The 15866-nt window shown below is 37.2% G+C and overlaps 2 protein-coding genes across 2 annotated transcripts in view; both read right to left on the bottom strand.

Annotated features, from left to right (window-relative positions):
* The window catches only part of enc (R3H domain containing protein encore), a 65574-nt gene that overhangs the window by 23713 nt on the left and 25995 nt on the right, over positions 1–15866 (bottom strand). Inside the window, exons 18-20 of the mRNA XM_028302551.1 lie at positions 2657–2720; positions 1806–1894; positions 106–948 (exon numbers count right to left, since the gene is read on the bottom strand). Of these exons, the coding sequence (XP_028158352.1) occupies positions 106–948; positions 1806–1894; positions 2657–2720 (996 nt within the window). The remainder of the gene's footprint in view (positions 1–105; positions 949–1805; positions 1895–2656; positions 2721–15866) is intronic.
* LOC114351393 (uncharacterized) lies at positions 6324–8342 on the bottom strand. Its single transcript, XM_028302588.1, has 2 exons — positions 8222–8342; positions 6324–6820 (listed from the first exon to the last, which is right to left on the bottom strand). Exon 2 carries the CDS (start codon positions 6813–6815, stop codon positions 6357–6359), a length of 459 nt encoding a protein of 152 aa, XP_028158389.1. The 5' UTR covers positions 6816–6820; positions 8222–8342; the 3' UTR covers positions 6324–6356.

The following is a 15866-nucleotide window of genomic DNA, read 5'->3' on the forward strand; positions in this document are numbered from 1 at the left end:
CTGATTTCATTTTATCCTAGTCAATTTTTATGAGTAAAAATGTAAATAAAAATAGCGTAGTGTAGATTCTCTTTGGACTACGAAACCCTAAAAAAACTGACTTACCTCATCAGTTCTGACTGCGTACTGGTTATACTGAATCTCGTGGCTGTCTTGATTGGCTTTCGCTTCTTCACTCTGAGCCAACTGATTCGCTGGCTCAAACTGTGGCGTTCTCTGACTGGCCGGCTCAAACTGAGACGTCCTCTGACTGGTCAGCTCATATGGCTGGGTTCTGTTAATGTTTGTGTCAAACTGCTGTGATATCTGATTATTTGGGTCAAATTGCTGCGATCTCTGATTGTTTTGGTCAAACTGATGCGTTCTCTTAGTGGTCGGATCTAACTGGTGAGCTGCCTGATTGTTAGGCTCAAACTGATGCACTTTCTGATTGGTTGGGTCATACTGGTGAGCTATCTGATTAATTGGATCAAATTGCTGCTGCGTTCTCTGACCGGCTGTGTCAAACTGTTGGGCTTTCTGATTGTCTGGGTCAAATTGCTGCGTTCTCTGACGAGTTGTGTCAAAATGCTTTGTTTTCTGATTGTTTGTGTCAAATTGCTGCGTTCTCTGACTGTTTGTGTCAAACTGCTGCGTTTTCTGATTGTTCGGGTCAAATTGCTGCGTTCTCGGACTAGCTGAGTCAAACTGCTGCCCGCTCTGATTGGCCACCGCTTCGTAAGCCTGATTCTGATCGGCCAGCGTGTCATATTGTGCCCCCTGATCGGCCACCGTTTCGGCCTGCTCATAACCTTCATAGCTCTCGTACGCCAACTGGGGCGAATATTGTGTGTCACATTCAAAATTGTTCTCAGCTGACTTTTGTATATCTTGTTCTGAATCTTGGTTGTTTGACTCGTAGTTATTCTTGCAAGGGCTCCGGGGCTCTTGCTTTTCGTCTGACGTATGCTGTAAAGATAATAACAATAAATCTTTGGACAATTTCACACACCGCCAGCTAGCCCCAACGTAAGCTACTTATCAGTAGCGGCGTAAGGGGGGGGCGGTGGGGGCGGTCCGCCCCGGGTGCCAAGCATCAGGGGGTGACACAAGTCGCGCAGATTAGTACTCACTGGCACATCTGCATGGCAAATCTGCCGTCTATGTCATGATACGAGGGGGGTGGGGGGGTGCGATTGTCTTTCAATCTTCGAATCGCGAGGTAACCCCAAAAATCCTGGAGGGTACCAGGGGGTGCCATAGGACTTGTGGACGGGGGGGGGGGGTGTGGATCGCCCCGGGTGCCAACCCATGCTACGCCGCCACTGCTACTTATATGCTTGTTATGTTATGTTATGCCATGCCAAAAGAACTTTTCATTCATCGCCTTTCGCGCGCTGTCAGTAGGCGAGGCGTTTACGTTACGGTGCGGATAAGTGGGCGTTGCTGTATGGAGTTTCCTACAAAGAATACTGACCGCATTGAGTTGATACGGTTACGATCCCTTTCCGGGTTGATAAGTGTGCTACGTCATTAAATGACAATTGAAACTAGTTTCAAGGTGCGTTTAACTTTTTGTAATACGCCCCTAAGGCCCAGAACAGACTGTGAAACGCAACTGCAACGAAACTGCAAATGCTAGTTACTTTTGAGTTGCATCTAAGTTTCTGCCATAGCGTCCGTTGAGAGACCACTCATGACGCGACCAGTTTGAAACTTTCAGTTTCAGTTTCATTCATCAGAATCATCACAAAGTTGCAGTTGCGTTTCACCGTCTGTTCTGGGCCTAAGTGTTTAGGGATGATGATGATGATGATGAGTGTTACCTTATCAGCGTCCCTTTGAGAGGCGTCGTTTTGGCGGCACTCGCAGCAACATTTGTTGCGGGTCTCTTCCGGCGGTGGGCAGTCGCACTCTGGAAGTAAGCAAACATTTATTTGCTGCACACTTACATAAAATTGCTGACCAAGTTACAATTACGGAACTATTCCCACCTCACGTTCCTACCGCTGCAACTCTTGTGTAGCCAGGATCTACAGCTTGACCGCCAATAAAATCCAACCAGTGAAGGTCAAGTGTGTCCCGGGGAAAGTTAAACTGTCATTGGGCCCGCAACGAAATTAATCAGAACATAATATTAGGTGGAGTTTGAACTCGAACGTTCGACTTCCTTTCAGAGTGCAAAGCGGATGACAGGAGACAAAACAAAGGTTAAGTAAAACACTTAAGAAAAGATATGCACCACGGCGCAGGACCGGTCTTTGTGGAAATCCTTGGGGGAGGCCTTTGTCCAGCAGTGGACGTCTTTCGGCTGAAACGAACGAACGAATGCACCACGGACATTACGTTACAATATTTAACAATCCTACTAATATTATAAATGCGAAAGTTTGGATGTCTGGATGTTTGTTACTCTTTAACGAAAAAACTACTGAACGGATTTTGTTGAAACTTTACAGTATTATTGTTTGTAATCCAGATTAACATATAGGCTATAATTTATGCCGATCTGTAATACTACATTTCACGCGGGTGAAGCCGCGGGCAAAAGCTAGTGTAATAATAAAAAAAGAATAATACGAGCAGAGTTGCGGCAAAACGTCTTCGTCTCAGCATATTATTATCTCACAATCGAATGCTAAAAATAATATTTAATTAAATAATAGATTGTCATTACCTCCGTGATCTATAAAAGAGTCCTGTTTCTCCAGCTTGCCTCTTTTTTTGTCGTTTTGGTCGATCTGTAACAAAAAACAAAATATTGTTAAAAAAATCAAACGCAAAATGTAACCTCTGTGGTCTAGTGCACAGTGTTTTATGAAGACCATTTTTCGGAAATTGCATTTTTATTGAAGAAGCGGCTAGATATGGCGATTTAAATGATAGCAACGAAATCTCCATTTAGCTAGCATGTCTAGTTTTTACAAAATATTTTTTTAAAATTGACTACTTTTAATAGGGTAAGTAATATTATTATTTAGAAAACGATTTTCGGGTAAACTAAGCATGTTAACCCATTACAATGTTCGGTACATAGATGGAGTATCTTATTCTACGTATTTGAAAGCTTAAAAGAATCTCGTAGCTTTCTCAGATCCAAATATATTCAACATCAAATAAATCGCACCTTCCGCGACGCAAACTTTAAAGATTTTCTTCTGACACAATCATGGCGCCCCAACAATATTGGTGTTATTTGAAAGCCCAATAAATAAACTTAAAGAAAGACACATTTAATTTTCATATAAACAATTAACAGGTACCATAAATGTGACTTGAAAAAGGCCTCACTTGGGGCTCACCTCGGTAGCGCATTTTCTTACATAACTTTTCAATTCCTATCATTGAAGGTCCGAAAATATTTCTCATACAATTTGATACCATAATGATCATTCTTCATAAAAAATTTAAAACCTACATATTTAAAAACATAATCATTGATATTCATAATATCACTAATCATACACTTAGTTTTTACTAATATTTGTTTTCATATATTTTTCTATACTAACGATCGAAACTCATAATCATTCGAATAAATAACTATAATATTCATAAATGTGATGTATCCTAATATTTGTTTTCATAAATTTATTACTCATAAGTGTATTTATCCATATTATTGAAAATCATGATTTGTCTATATTCGTATTAAATCGTATTTTAACATTAAATTAATTTGAAATGGTCCAAAACAGGCAATATTTTGTGCCACAAAACTAACGTGACAGAAACGAATCGCTGCAAAACCGACTCCACGTAGTCTTGTCTGCCCTACCCCTAGAGTGTAATTTAAAAGCCGGAGGCGCGGAGGGAGGGCAGCCCTCGCCCGCTGTAACGAGGCTCAGGCGCCCGGGTGAGCTGGAGCGGCTGAGGCTGGTCGCCGAGGCGCCGAAGGCGCCGATGGCGATCCAAAAAGCCGAAGCTGCGGAAGCAAGCGTGGGTGCCTGAGCCTCGTTACGCAAGGGCGGAAGGGCTGCACATCCCGCAGCGCCGGAGACGAGGAGATACCAATGCATGATTATATATGATTTTTTTAAAGATACGAGTATGTCTGTTATAAAGTAAATTATTCTGAACAACAACATTATGAGTTGAAGTATGTTCTTAGTAACAACATTATTAATTAAAACAATATGATCAATGAATGTTATGAAGAAAAAAGATCTGAAAATAAAAATTATGTATTTTAAATGGTTCTTGGTAGTACCAGTATTGATAAAAAAATTATGATTACTAACTGTTATGAGCTCCGATGGTAGTAATAAAAATGTATGAATAAAAAAAGTATGAAAAATAAAATTATGAAGAGAGATTATTATGAACACAAATCGGTAGTAAGACAAAGAATAGGATTTAGAATTTTATGTGAGCCAATATAGAACCGCTCACCTCTGGGATCAATTAGACCAATTTTTATGGTTATAAAACCAAATAATGATCTTAGGTGTCCTTTTTAACAGATGGATAGCGATTAATCCCAATTTAACAGTTTTATAGCCACTAAAGCGTAACTACCTATTTTTTGAAGAAGTGACTCTGGTTCCTTCTTTTTACACATTTTTGGGGTAAAAACCTTTCCTTTAATGAAATGAAGTTTAGAACTAGGCTTTCAAATGGAACCAATGTTGGTGGAAAGTGGGGATGCATACGTTTTAGAAGTGCTTGTTGCGGGAGGTGCGATTTATTTGATGCCGAGTGTATAAAACTGTTTTTCGATTAATCGATTTTATTTTAATTCTCAAAAATTCCGCTGTATTATTTAAACTAAAATGATCCTCTTTACTTCCCGAACATGACATAGAAAGTTTAAAGTATATTAGGTACTTCAGTTATGGAAAAACAGCCATACTGGGTTAGTGAGAAACCACACATTTTCCGCGTCACTGTACACATGTGGTATTTAACATAATTCATTAAACAAAACGTCAACATTAAAAGTTATGAAGATGTGAACAAAAAATATTTTCCAGTTTTCATAAGACTGTCTGGACATATTCGTTCATTCGTTCGTTTCAGCCGAAAGACGTCCACTGCTGGAAAAAGGCCTCCCTCAAGGATTTCCACAAAGACCGTACACATTATTTATTACTAGCTTTCCGCCCGCGGCTTCGCCCGCGTGGAATTCTGTCTGTCACAGAAAAACTTTATCGCGCGCGTCCCTGTTTCAAAAACCGGGATAAAAACTATCCTATGTTCTTTCCCGGGACTCAAACTATCTCTATGCCAAATTTCATCAAAATCGGTTGCGAGGTTTAAGCGGGAAAGCGTAACAGACAGACAGACAGACAGAGTTACTTTCGCATTTATAATATTAGTTGGGATTGTTACTGTAATGATGTGACGTTCGTTTGCTTAGTCTATCTTGGTGAGGCGCGTAGATTTACAAACATTAGAGCGATCTACTAAATTTTATTTTAGTATGAAAAAATAACTCCTATTTAAGAGGTATACGAGTAAACTTAAACATTTTAATAAGTTCCTTTATGTTAACTTGCATTTATTTATACGTGCATGAAAATATGCATTTTGGGCAGCTACGACCGCCTTACATTTGGTATTTTTTACGTAAAAATCAATGCAATTAAAGCATTCGACAACTATACACGTCTTCTAATAAATAACATCAGCGGTTGTCTGACATTGTGAAATCAGTCTTATATTTGACACTACATTTTATAAGAGGAGTAAGGTATAAAAAAGAAAAGTCCATATTGTGTTAATTTATTTATATTATTATTCTTATGAAAATCAGTTTTAGTATGTGCACATCATCAGTTAATGTTATTATCAAAATTGTCAGTTGACATTATAAAAGTTGTTTAAAACAGTACAGTAGTAATGGCCTCCGTAAGTAAGGCCCCTAGACTGTAACATTCGTTACAAATTCGTGATCGTTTCGTGCTTCCAGTCAACACAAGTTACAGTCTAGAGCAGTGGTTCCTAACCTTTTCAATGTCACTATCCCTGTGAACAAGTATGAGAATTGAGTTTACCCCTAGCTAAAGTCTCCTGCGGATCTACAGAATCTAAGAATTTCGTGGAGGGAGTTAAATTACCCATCGTAACATGTACTCTGTAACCGAGGGCATACGATACATTTTACGACGGCCAAATTTACCCCCACCACGCAATTTTTTGCTAAATAAGTTTGGCGCGGCCAATACCGTACTATTATTTTGTTCATTGCTATTTTAATACTTTTTCGTGCCATCCCGTGTTACCCCTCTAGAATTTCCGTTAACCCCTGCGGGGGTAATTACCCCGAGGTTAGGAACCACTGGTCTAGAGTATATTATGTAGATACCGACATCATTCTGTGTATTTATTTCTGTTTTATATGAACGCTCATCATCATCACTTTAGCCACAGGTCATCTACTGGTTATCATAATCCACTTCTTCCGATCCGCTTTCAAGTTCATGACATTTTTCACCTATCTTTATTTTACCTATTGGACAATCATCATTGTAAACAAAATCACTCAAAGGCAAAGGGGTAGGTGACCAGTTTACGGGGGTAGGTGTCTGCGGCCTGCTATTAGAGACACCATTCGGGCCGTGCGACCTAGTTTCATATGTCTTGGAAGGCCACATGCTTTCGCCGGTACGTAGCAGTCCCCAGCTATAAGGGACTCCATTCTGGCCGTGCGACCTAGAAGCATATATCTTGGAAGGCCACCAGGCCTCGCGGGTAAGAGGCTGTGGCCAGCTACTTCTTCCGTAGTATATGTTATAATTTCGCGCGTTATACGGCCAGCCATTAGAACTTGGGGCCGAGTCTGCGGTGGCGATCATGGTGATGCACCATGCCAATACTGCAGCTAGCTTCAGCATCTTTCCTGTGAACATTTGGTTCTATAAATCTTTTGATCGGTTATAATATAAATAAATGAAACATACTCCTACTCGTACTTCTATCAAACATTGCATGAAAGGTTGGCTAGGCACTTATCCTTATGTTATATCATATCTGTTCAATGAGCAAACGGATGGTTCAGTATTTATGTTTGTTTGTTCCGTTTATTCCTTGCATTAGCCTTAGGAAATACAAATGTAATGGGTACCATTTAATTGATCAGCTTATTTATTATTTAATGAAAGAAAGAATGAACAGAATAAAATATTTGGTCAGCTTTTCCAAACTGGGTTGTGATTAATATCATACTGAACTGCACTAAATTATTTTGGTCAACAGAAATATTTATAAATATTTAGGCCCACAGTATTGGGACTCCACGAACAAGACGTCCGGGATAGAATTAAACGGCAGCGCATGATTGGGAAAGCCACACCCAAATAACGGGATGCAGAAGAATATAAAAGATTAAGTAAATCACAACTAACCAAAGTATGGCAAGCAGTCGAGGAGTAAGCAAATTGTTCCTGATCAATTACGAAATGGGCGCCACTCTTACAAAGTGGGTGTATCACAAATGTAATGAGTTGAGTTGGTATGGTCTAAAAAATGATACATTTATTTTTTAATTTATTTTGGTCCTTTGACCTTTTGGGGTATGATATGAAATATAAAAAAAAATACCGGCCAAGTGCGTGTCGTGCCACACGCAATGTAGGGTTTCGTAGTTGTGCTTCGTTACCACAGTAGGTATATTTCAGAAGCAAGCAATTACTTCATCTAAAGTCACTTTTAATATTTTCTTCTAAGGAATTTTTATTAGGTATGAAATACAATAAATGAGTAAAACGACTATTACTCTTAAATTAACTAATATATCTTAACTGCTATAGTTTTCCTTGAAAGTTCATAAAAATCACTGTTATCATGAATTTTTCCAAATGTTTCAAGCCATGGGTTTAGTTTTTAGGGGGGAGTGACGCCCTACTCGAACAAAAAGTGGCGCTTTAACATTTTGCAAACGGACAAAACAGACAGACAGACCTTGTCAGTACTACGGAACCCTAAAAACCGGCCATGTTTGTGTTAATTGACCAGCGCACCAAGTATTCTATACAAAATTGTATGTATTTAAATAGTTTATTCCTAAAATTAAGATTATCAAACAAAAAAACAATGAAAAAATTCATTTCTTGTATAGGACCTAGCAGCTAATTAGATATTTATTCCAATCTGTTTTATTATTTTTTGTTGATGGACCATCATGTTGAATTCATTTGTAATTTTAATGCAATTTATAATAATTTAAATTTTAAATTCCTTGGTTTTATGTTATGACTGTCTGTTGAAAATAAATGACTTTATTATTATTATTTACACTTACCGTATAATAAGATACTCAGCACAATATAATTATACAACCGCTCTGTTAGAATGTCCCAAAACGATTTTAGAAATTCTAATATTTGCCAATATTTATAGCCCCCGTGCCGCTCTCATATCTCAGGCACTGACTCAGTTATGCATTAGAACTGCTGATAATTTCGTAATAAGGAAAACGTTAAATATATTTGGCTGTGTTATACATGAGAATTATCTATTTGCTAAAACACGGTCGTTTCAAAAGTTTTGTGTGTATGTTGCAGTCAAAATCAGTCCATATTATTAACCAAGGGCATCGGTCAAAACCAATTTTGACTGCAAAAATAGACATTATTACTGTTTGCATTTTATCAGGATATACCTCTTAGTTTAAAAGTTACGTTAAGTTACACAGCCAAATATTTTAAGTAACATTATTTAACAGTAATTTATTTAACATTTTCCTTATTACGAAATTATCAGATATGGGAGCAAGCGAGGAAAATATTAGAATTTCTAAAATAGTTTTAGGATATTCTACTAATAGAGCGGTTGTATAATTATATTGTGCTGAATATCTTATTGTACGGTAAGTGTAAATAATAATAATAGTCATTTATTTTCAACACACAGTCATAATGTAAAACCAAGGAATTTAAAATTTAAATTATTATAAATTGCATTGAAATTACAAATGAATTCAACATGATGGTCCATCAACAAAAAGTAATAAAACAGATTGGAATAAATATCTAATTAGGTGCTCCTATACAAGAAATGTAATCTTGTCATTGTTTTTTTGTTCGATAATCTTAATTTTAGGAATAAACTATTATATACATACAATTTTATATAGAACCCTTGGTGCGCTGGTCAATTATCACATGGCCGGTTTTTTTTATATATTTCATATCCCAAAGGGTCAAAGGACCAAAATAAATGTATCATTTTTTAGACCATACCAACTCAACTCATTACATTTGTGATACACCCACTTTCTAAGAGTGGCGGCCATTTCGTAATTGATCAGGAACAATTTGCTTACTCATCGACTGCTTTCCAAACTTTGGTTAGTTGTGATTTGCTTAATATTTTTATATTTTTCTGCATCCCATTACTTGGGTGCGGCTTTCCCAATCATGCGTTGCCGTTTAATTCTATCCCGTCTTGTTCGTGGAGTCCCAATACTGTGGGCTTAAATATTTATAAATATTTCTGTTGACCAAAATAATTTAGTGCAATTCATTATGATATTAATTACAAACCAGTTTGGAAAAGCTGACCATGTAGCCATTGTAGCTGACCAAATATTTTATTCTGTTCATTCTTTCTTTCTTTCATTAAATAATAAATAAGCTAATCAATCAAATGGTACCCATTACATTTGTATTTCCTAAGGCTAATGCAAGAATAAACGGAACAAACATAAATACTGAACCATCCGTTTGCTCATAGAATAGATATGATATAAACGCATAGGGATAAGTGTCTTGCCTAGCCAACCTTTCATGAAATGTTTGATAGAAGTACGAGTAGGAGTATGTTTCATTTATTTATATTATAACCGATCAAAATATTTATAGAACCAAATGTTCACAGGAAAGATGCTGAAGCTAGCTGCAGTATTGGCATGGTGCATCACCATGATCGCCACCGCAGTCTCGGCCCCAAGCTCTAATGGCTGGCCGTATAACGCGCGCAATTATAACATATACTACGGAAGAGGTAGCTGGCCACAACCTATTACCCGCGAGGCCTGGTGGCCTACCAAGATACATGGATTTAGGCCGCACGGCCAGAATGGAGTCCCTTACAGCTGGGCACTGCTACGTACCGGCGAAAGCATGCGGCCTTCCAAGACATATAAAACTAGGTCGCACGACCAGAATGGGGCCTCTAATAGCTGGCCGCAGCCATCTGCCCGCGAAAACTGGTCCCCTTCCAAGACATATGAAACTACGCCGCACGAGCAGAATGGAGTCCCTTATAGCTGGGGACTGCTACGTACCGGCGAAAGCATGCGGCCTTCCAAGACATATGAAACTACTTCGCACGACCAGAATGGGGCCTCTAATAGCTGGCCGCAGCCATCTGCCCGCGAAAACTGGTCACCTAAAACCCCTTTGCCATTGAGTGATGATTTTGATTACATGAATGATATTGTTAAGAATGATGAATGTCCAAAAGGTAAATCAAAGATAGGTAAAAATTGTTATGAACTTGAAAGCGAATTGGAAGAAGTGGATCATGAACGTGGAAGCCGATCGGAAGAAGTGGATTATGATCAGCAGTATACGTTCTATGGCTAAAATGATGATGATATAAAACAGAACGCCGCTTTCGCGTAATATTATCATGTACTCTATTTTTTTAATTATGCTGAATAAAGTATTACTATTATTATTCCATGTATTTGATTTCAAAACTTAATATTATAAAATTTTCTACAACGTCGGTTTTAGCATACAAAAAATAAAATACAAAAGATCATAAAAAAAATTAGACACCCTGTATATTAGTATACAAAGTATTTCCTTGTATGTTAGTCTGCCACTCTTTAGTAAGTCCCGAAATTATTTTATATTTAAATTGAGTAATGCAGTTTTGACGATTGAATACCTTATTCACACGCTATTAACCCTTGATCACACGTACCACAGTAGATAAATGAGCTAAAGCAGTACGGAAACTTAGCCCTTTCGGCGAGTTAAATACCTACACTTCAACTGAGTGTTAGGATTGGCACTCTTAATCTTTATAAAATTAATAAGGTTCTGAATTTACTTATTTATTAAAACGGTTATTTAGGTTTTTTAATTATCAAATACCTAATGGAATAAATTAATTGACTAAGTAGTTAACAAAAAAATAAAACGTGAATTAGGTTCTATAATGATCGAATACATAATCGAATAATTTGATTAAGTACTATTAGAGGCCGGTAGAAGATATTCTATTCTCATAAATAAAATACCGACTTTCACATAGCTATTGCTTCATTTTAAATACAGAGCCCCGATTACGGTAATTTTTAACGTCAACAATCCAGACACGCTTCTCGATTCTGCGATACGATTGGTCGTTCAACAGCGTACGTCAGCTGTTTTGACCAATCGTATCGCAGAATCAGAAACGCGTCTGGATTGTAGACGTTATAAAAGTTACCGTAATCGGGGCTCAGTTCATCACTTAGTACCAAAGCGCGCGGAGCAAATTACTTTATCAAATAGAACACATAAATTGTTAAAAAGCGTAATTACGTAATTTAAAAAGAACTATTACAAAATCAGATGTAAGCAGCAGTTTATTTAAAAAGTAATATTTAATAATTTTTACAATTCAGAATTATTACGAAGTTTAAAAAATGAAAGTTCTGGTTTTGAAGATGTCGAGTTCAAGCAGCCGTATACTACGCAATACACACGTGGCATGTTTTTTAAAAATACAGCGGATCGTGCATGCAATAAAATTATTATTATAAACACAACGCGCGCGACACTCGCGACGGATGGACTGCGAGGTTCGCTTAGAGCTCGTGTAAAGCGTGCGTCTGTGTGAGTGAGTCTGATTTCGAGCGTTTGTATGAAGCTTCCGTACTGTTTGATTTATCTACTGTGCACGTACCGAGTAAACGGTTGTGTGTGATCATTGTATCCGATTAGCATTTAGTTTACTATGTAACTAAGGAAAACCTGTAATTGGCATTACTTGCTATATAATTTAAGCATGGTACTTGTAATTATGTATTAGATTTTCCTTGAATAAATAAATAAACGGGCGAGACAGTAAAATGTTTACTCGGTCGAGACAGTTGGGTAAGCGGGTCACATACTCGAGCGCTCGGTCGAGCACTCGGCGTAATGTTCATACACATCGAGTACTTGGCCGAGAGCACTGTCTCGCCCGTTTGCTCGGTACGTGTGATCAAGGCTTTATCGCTCGCTCGGGGCTCGAGTTGGCATTCTTATTTGTTTTTTCTATGGTCTAACTAAACTGTTTGTTTGCACAGACTAAATTAATAAAAAATATAGTCAAAAGTGGTTTCGACCGAATGTGAGTTTTGACTGTAACATTATAGGTACATTACCTATATTGTTTACTCAATATTTAGTGATATTCAGGGAGATGCGTCACGTGTGTGGTACAGGATATTGTAATGTTAAAATAGCTGTAGTAACTTAAACACCAGGCTGGCTAACACATTCAGTGCCTCTTTAAAAAGTGACGTACTTAAGTGTTCTTTACAATTACACAATACTTATAAAGTATTCCAGAACACAAGAAAAATCGTCCATCTTTATGTTTAGTAAGTATTCCATACCTACCTACCTATTTATTTGGTTCACCAATACATTGTTACACTAATACATTTTAGTTTATCAAATACAATTATTATGAAATTGAAATTAGCGTTTTGTATGGAGCATTTCACGAAAATATTTTTTTCCATACTAACATTGTTGCGGGTTTTTAATGAAACACAAATTAAATTTTATGATTTTTTTTGGGTAGATTAAAACAACATTTAACTGTAGAAACATAAAGAGGACATTTTTGAAAAATTGTATCTGTATATTTTATTTTTAGGTCTTTGAAGGTCTAATTCTAATTGAAAAAATAAAAATTAGTTAAACATTTTAAGCGTAAAAGTAAGTCTTTTGAAATAGAATTTCAAATAAAACAATAATGATGAACACATAGCTATAATATAAAAGAAATTATAATGAATATTGAAGAAACAAAACGCTAATTTCATAGGTAAGGACCTAATATTACATAACGAGCACATTATATTTGTGTCCCCTAGGGCTAATGCAAGCAATAAACCGAACAAATATAGTGTGAGTCTTGATAAAGTGCACATATGAAAATGGGTGAAACTAGACCCATTTTTATCGAACGAAAAAATGACAAAAAATATCTGAGATTTTTTATATTTTTTATAGAATTTTTTATCTTTCAATTACTGATTGTAAAGTAAACGTTATGTTCACTTTATCAAGACTCACACTGTATAAATACTAACTATTAGTTGGTTCATAGGTCAATTCAGTAGTTTTGAAAGCAGGGATGTTATGGATATCCGTAACCGTAATCGAAACTATCGGATATCCGAAAAAAAAATATCCGTAACCGTAACCGATTCAAATGTTTCGGATAAAGGCGGAGTCTAAATCTTAAATGTTTTTAAAAATATTTGTTACTTGTCTGGCATTTCCTGGAACAATCAGATATCCCCGCCTGTTTGTTTCACCTTTAACATAGGTTCCGTCATTGTACATAAAGTGGCTATGTGGGTCGCGCAGAATCTTGCTATTTGAATTTTGTATTTTAAGAAGTCTGATATCCGTAACCGAAATTATCCGAAACTTTCGGATAATCCGAAATGATTTCATATCCGTAACCGTAACCAGGCCTGTACATCTCCGCGAGTTTACATCGAAAACAAAACACGCACGATTGCCCCCTACNCTCCTTGCACTTTAAAATTTCTAGTGAAACTATTGTCCTTACCGATCAATTGCTTTCCCCTACTTTGTCCCAGTCATTTAGTTCATTCGTAGGTATCATTTCCGTATACTAATCCCCACTGCTGCATGTTTCGTCGTCGTGGGCTGGCCGCAGGGAGCCGTGGAAGCGATGCGGCGACGATGGAATCTGCGTCGAAAGAAAGCGAGGTTAATATTATTTATTTTGCTTTAATCTAAAGTTCTGTAGAATGACACAGACTTCAATTTGTAAGCCCCTAATGTGTTTAGAAAGGATATTTTTCATCATCATCTCGGCCACAAGACGTCCACTACTGAACATAGGCCTCCCCCAATGCTTTCCATATTGCCCGGTTAGGCCCAGAACAGACGGTGAAACGAAACTGCAACTTTCTGGTGATTCTGATGAATGAAACTAAAGGTTTCAAACTGGTCGCGTCATGTGTGGTCTCTCAACGGACGCTATGGCAGAAACTTAGATGCAAATCAAAAGTAACTAGCAGTTGCAGTTGCGTTTCACCGTCTGTTCTGGGCCTTAGTAGCGGCCTGCGTCCAGCGCCTTCCTGCTACCTTCAGGTCGTTGGTCCACCTTGTGGGTGGATGTCCCACCCTGCGTTTTCCGGTACGTGGCCTCCACTCCAGACTTAAAGGCTGCCCCATAAAGGACCAGAATATTTATTTATTTATTTTCATTTAAATACTTACACTTAAGTAATGATTAAATTGAGGAAGGAATTCAGCTTCAACTTTCACTCAATGCAAATTAATATGGAGTCCTCTAATTTAGGCTTTTAGTACTCTGTATGAATCCGCAATGAATAAATAAATAACCGTGTTTTTTGTTTGCAGTCGGCCCTGCAAGTCGCCGCCGAATCGCAGTGTCTCCTGCCTGCACTATTTGATTTGATTAGGTAAGTGGCATTTATATACTTACCTTACTACATAGTGCTCATTATTATGCAACCAATATCAACTGAATAAGCAAAATTACATATTTTACTCATAAATATTATAGAAGGTGACAAATAACATCATTATGACAATGTGTGTTTCATACAATATGGATACGTTTAATGTATAATTAATTATTTAAATAATATATTTTCATTTATAAAATTTGTAGCCATTCATATCATTCCTTCCAACACTTGTCCTTTTACTCTTCCACAATTTCCATGCCTTATGTTGTTTATTATGAACTGTATCCCCAAATCTCTTGTACGTAGTACTTATTATTATTCTGTGCCGTAACCGAAACCGGTATAATATTATTCTAATATCTGTAACCTTATCCATAACCGAATATTCATATCCAAACAAACAATCAAATCTTTCCTCTTTATAATATTAGTAAGTATAGATGACTACCGAAAGATTTAAAGAATCAAATGTTTACAGGAATGATGCTGAAGCTAGCTGCACTATTGGCGTGGTGCGTCACCGTGATCGCCACCGCAGACTCGGCCCCAACCGCTGCCTCTGGTTCCACAGGGTCCGGCGGTTTTGATGCTTTTTACAAACCGAACATCGAGGAGTACAAAAATAATGGCACTGGGGACATCATGACAAATAAAGATTGTCCAGGAGGCAAAGTAAAAGTTAATAATACTTGTTATGAAACTGAAACAGAAGCTTCTAATGTTGATTATGATGAGGAATTAAATATATATATATAAAAGAAAGTCGTGTTAGTTACTCCACTTATAACTCAAGAACGGCTGAACCGATTTAGCTGAAAATTGTCAGGGAGGTAGTTTAGAGCCAGGAGAAGGACATAGGATACTTTTTGTCCCGTTCGAAATAAAAAAAAGTCTGCTTATTTATTGCCATTAAGGCGGAACAAAGTTCGCCGGGTCAGCTAGTGGAATATAAATTCTTTCGTCATTTGGCCAAGCCTATGTTCAGTAGTGGACGTCCTGTGACTAAAATGGTGATGATAAGCGCCGATATAAATAGAACCATAAGCTTAATGTAACGGGTGTTTTTTTTAGAGGTATACAAATTTAAATTGGTTACACTGTTTCTAGTGATAGTTAATTTGATAGTTGGTGGTACATTTGTGGACAGTATGTTTTGTTAAATAGAATTACTTCAAAACAACGCTTGCAAATTGTGCAAAAATGTATTTTAAAAAATATGGTTTAGTTTTCCATACAAACGTCCATATTTCGTAATTTT

Source organism: Ostrinia furnacalis, unplaced genomic scaffold, assembly GCF_004193835.3.
Source record: "Ostrinia furnacalis isolate ACB-3 unplaced genomic scaffold, ASM419383v2 OfSCF1132, whole genome shotgun sequence".
Lineage (NCBI taxonomy): Eukaryota > Metazoa > Arthropoda > Insecta > Lepidoptera > Crambidae > Ostrinia > Ostrinia furnacalis.